Below are 3,913 nucleotides of genomic sequence, written 5' to 3' on the forward strand. Positions count from 1 at the left end.
TATTTCTCATGGAGGGCTTATGCCCGAAACGTTGATTTTCCTGCTCCTGGGGTGCTGCCTGACCTGCTGTGCTTTTCCAACACCACACTCTGGACTCTGATCTTCAGCATCTGCAGTCCTCACTTTGTCGTCATGCTCAGTTGAAGCTGAGTTAGCAGATCTGTCGTGGGGCAACAGTACCTCACTGTCACTGGGCTTGGTTAAAAACTTATTTCAAGAGATATGCTCTTGGTCCCCATCCTTTGCTTTTAAGTACACTTTTGCAGGTGGACCATAAGCATAAAATCAATCTTCAGTGGGACTTTATGACTGCTATTCTAACTTCATTGGTAGGTGAGGCACTTGAGAACTTATTGCATTGAAACTGTATACACAATGCCTTCATACAGAAGGAGTGATTGTTGACACACAGAATTCTGCATTGATATTGTTGACACAGGTTATCATGTCAGATCAACTAGTACCAGCTATTTGATCTCACTTCAGTTTCAGAATTAAATTTTCAGACCAGCTTAGGTGATCTCACTTCAGTTTCGGAATTAAATTGGTGAAAGTTCTGCCAAGGTTGTTGAGAGGTATTTATCAATTATTTCACTTATTCCAACCCAACCAGTTTTTAAGTGCACCTTAATTTTCATTTGTAGATATCAAATAACCAAGTTTACTTAACACATTTGTCGGCATGCTTTGATGCTGCTTCTCCGAACAGCAGCATTTTTTCCCAGTTTAAGATTTTCCCAATTTTATTTCAGTAGGACATTTTATTTGTAATGGGAAATGGATGAGGATGCAAAGGGCACGTTTATTGCTCATTACTAACTATCTTGAGAAGATGCTGAGGGCAAGGCTTTTGTGTTATTGTTTTATTTAGATTTATCCTTCATTCAGTTTTTTAAATTAAATCTACAAATAGGAATCTCTGGAGAGTAGAAGTGGATATGAACAGACGATTTGCTTTAATGTCAGAATTCAGGAAATCAGTAGTTGCTTCAATTTTTCCAAGTGGTCTATTCATTATAGTACTGGTGCAGATCATTTTAAATTTTCTAAAAGTTGCTCAATCGTGTTTATTTTTAGACTTTGAAGATGATGATGTCTATGGCCAGTCTGTAGAGGATGACTACTGCATTTCTCCAGCAACAGGTTTGTTAATGTTCTTTTATTTCTTGCAATTTCTGAAAAAAACTAAGCCTTATGAGTAGCCTTTTAATTAAAGTTCAAGGAAGGTGATGTTGCTCATCACTGACTTCATTTTGTATCAAAATTCTTATTTTTACAAGTTACTTTGAATGGTTCTGATGCACAGATTTTCAGTGGAATTTTTGGAAGCATTTCTAAAGGGAGGTGATGGCATAATGGTAAAGTCACCAGAGTATTAATCCATAATCTGAGGCTAATGTTCTGACCACAGCGGATATTGAAATTTGAATTCAATTTAAAAAAACTATATTAAAAAGCTAGCCTCATGGCAACCATGAAACCACTGACGATTGACATAAAAATCTATCTGGTTCACTAATTAAAGTCCTTTAGGGGAAGAAATTTAGCATCCTTACCTGGTCTGACCTGTATATGACTGCAGATCTGTGGCAATGTGGTTGACTTTTAACTGTCTTCAGGGCAATAAATGCTGTAAAGGTCGCCAATGACTTACACGTCCTTTGAATTAAGTAGCTATGTGTGTGCAATGAATGAACTGCAGTAAAAGTAATAAAAGAAGTTGAATAGGCATTTTACTCTTTGATGACTATTGTTTGTGAGAAGTGTTCCTTTATGTCCTCCAAGAACTCCTTTTCATCTTGTCTCAGCACTATTGTATGAATGCAGTCATTCAGTTACATCCCTTAATTTGAACATTGGGTGGTCACCATTTAATGCTCTTTGTTTAAAATTTTAGAAGCTGTTATTCTTCAAGCATATGAAGAGATGGACGAAAGAGAGAGCAAATGGTCCAAAGAGCCTGTTCCAATTATTATGCTCATCAGTCTTTGTGTTCCTTTCCACCAGTAGTCATGCATTTTCTGGAAGAAGAAAAATAAAAACTGCTAGACTTATCCAGAAGCAATATAAAATGGGGGAGCTCCTTCAGGAGATCATAATATTGTCAGGAAATCAGTAAGCATACTGCTGAATACCCACCAATGTTTGACGGTGATATTAGCCATAACAAAGAACAGTTATCTCTGAGTATGACAAGATCTTGATCAGATGGGCCAAGGGGTTGAGGAGTGGCAGATGAAGTTTAATTTACATAAATGTGAGGTACCGCATTTTGGAAAGGCAAATCAGGGCTGGACTTACACATAATAATGGTAAGGTCCTAGGGATTGTTGCCGAATAAAGAGACCTTGGAGCGCAGGCTCATAGTTCGTTGAAAGTGGAGTAGCAGGTAAATAGGATAGTGAAGAACGTATTTGGTATGCTTGACTTTATTGGTCAGAACATTGAATAGAGGAGTTGGGAGGTCATGTTGCGACCGTACAGGACATTGGTTAGGCCACTTTTGGAGTATTCTCATCTCCCTGCTATAAGGAGGATGTTGTGAAACCTGAAAGGGTTCAGAAAAGATTTGCAAGGATGTTGCCAGGGTTGGCGGATTTGAGCTATAGGGGGAAGGCTGAATGGACTGGAGCTATTTTCTGTAAAGCGTAGGAGGCTGAGGGGTGACATTATAAAAGTTTACAAAATCATGAGGGGCATATTTAGGATGAATAGACAAGATCTTTTCCTGGGATTAGGGAGTCCAAAACTAGCGGTATAGGTTTCAGGTGAGAGGGGAAAGATTTAAGAGAGACCTAAGGGGCAACCTTTTCAAAGATAGGGTGGTGTGTGTCTGGAATGAGCTGCCAGAGGAAGTGGTGGATGCTGGTATAATTACAATGTTTAAAAGGCACCTGGATGGGTATATGAATAGGAAGGGTTTAGAGGGATAATGGCCAAATGCTGGCAAATGGGACTAGATTGCTTTAGATATCTGGTCAGCATGGACGAGTTGGACTGAAGGGTCTGTTTCCATGCTGTACAACTCTTTGACTCTATATCCAGCTTGTTGAAACAAATCCACATTTATTACATTAGCTGTTGACTTAATGGCAGTAATTCTCTGCAAAAAGAGAAACTTCCTAACATCTAGCCAAGTTCTAAGCATGCATAATTCTGTGCGTAGTCCCTTAATTTTTCTCATCGATCTAGTTCAAATTGTTGTTCAAAGTAATCTGGTCCTGCAACAGTTCAAGTATTAAAGTCTGCAATTTTCTGGTGTAAACAGATGCTGCTGTCCCAACCTATTGTGATAAATGAGGGATTTAAAACTGTGATCCTTCTGGTGACTTTTATTGTTCCAAATGTTGCTCGATGAGCAATATAGAATATGAACACTGAATGGAGTATTCTAGGAGGGAGGTAACCAGGCTTTTATTCTTTTTGTTTTATACTGAACTGTTCTCACAATCTTGGGTACTCTTTTTTCATTAACTTCACCGTCAGAGTTATAGAGTCCACACCAATCATGTTCCCAAACTAAATTAGTCCCGTCTGTCTGCAATTGGCCCATATCCTTCAAACCTTTCATATCGTGTACTTATCCAAATGTCTTGTAAATGTTGTAACTGTACCTGAATCCATCAATTCCTCTGGCAGTTTATTCCATACATAAGACCATAAGACCATAAGACATAGGAGCGGAAGTAAGGCCATTCGGCCCATCGAGTCCACTCCGCCATTCAATCATGGCTGATGGGCATTTCAACTCCACTTAACCGCATTCTCCCCGTAGCCCTTAATTCCTTGTGACATCAAGAATTTATCAATTTCTGCCTTGAAGACATTTAGCGTCCCAGCCTCCACTGCACTCCACGGCAATGAATTCCACAGGCCCACCACTCTCTGGCTGAAGAAATGTCTCCACATTTCT

The 3,913-nt window shown here is 39.2% G+C and overlaps 1 protein-coding gene across 3 annotated transcripts in view; it reads left to right on the forward strand.

Annotated features, from left to right (window-relative positions):
* hbs1l (HBS1-like translational GTPase) overlaps positions 1-3,913 on the forward strand; it is a 172,192-nt gene that overhangs the window by 12,954 nt on the left and 155,325 nt on the right. For all 3 annotated transcript variants that reach the window (XM_043686247.1, XM_043686253.1, XM_043686256.1), the window contains exon 2: positions 1,078-1,143. In XM_043686247.1, coding sequence (XP_043542182.1) covers positions 1,078-1,143 — 66 coding nt within the window. The remainder of the gene's footprint in view (positions 1-1,077; positions 1,144-3,913) is intronic.

Source organism: Chiloscyllium plagiosum, chromosome 3, assembly GCF_004010195.1.
Source record: "Chiloscyllium plagiosum isolate BGI_BamShark_2017 chromosome 3, ASM401019v2, whole genome shotgun sequence".
Lineage (NCBI taxonomy): Eukaryota > Metazoa > Chordata > Chondrichthyes > Orectolobiformes > Hemiscylliidae > Chiloscyllium > Chiloscyllium plagiosum.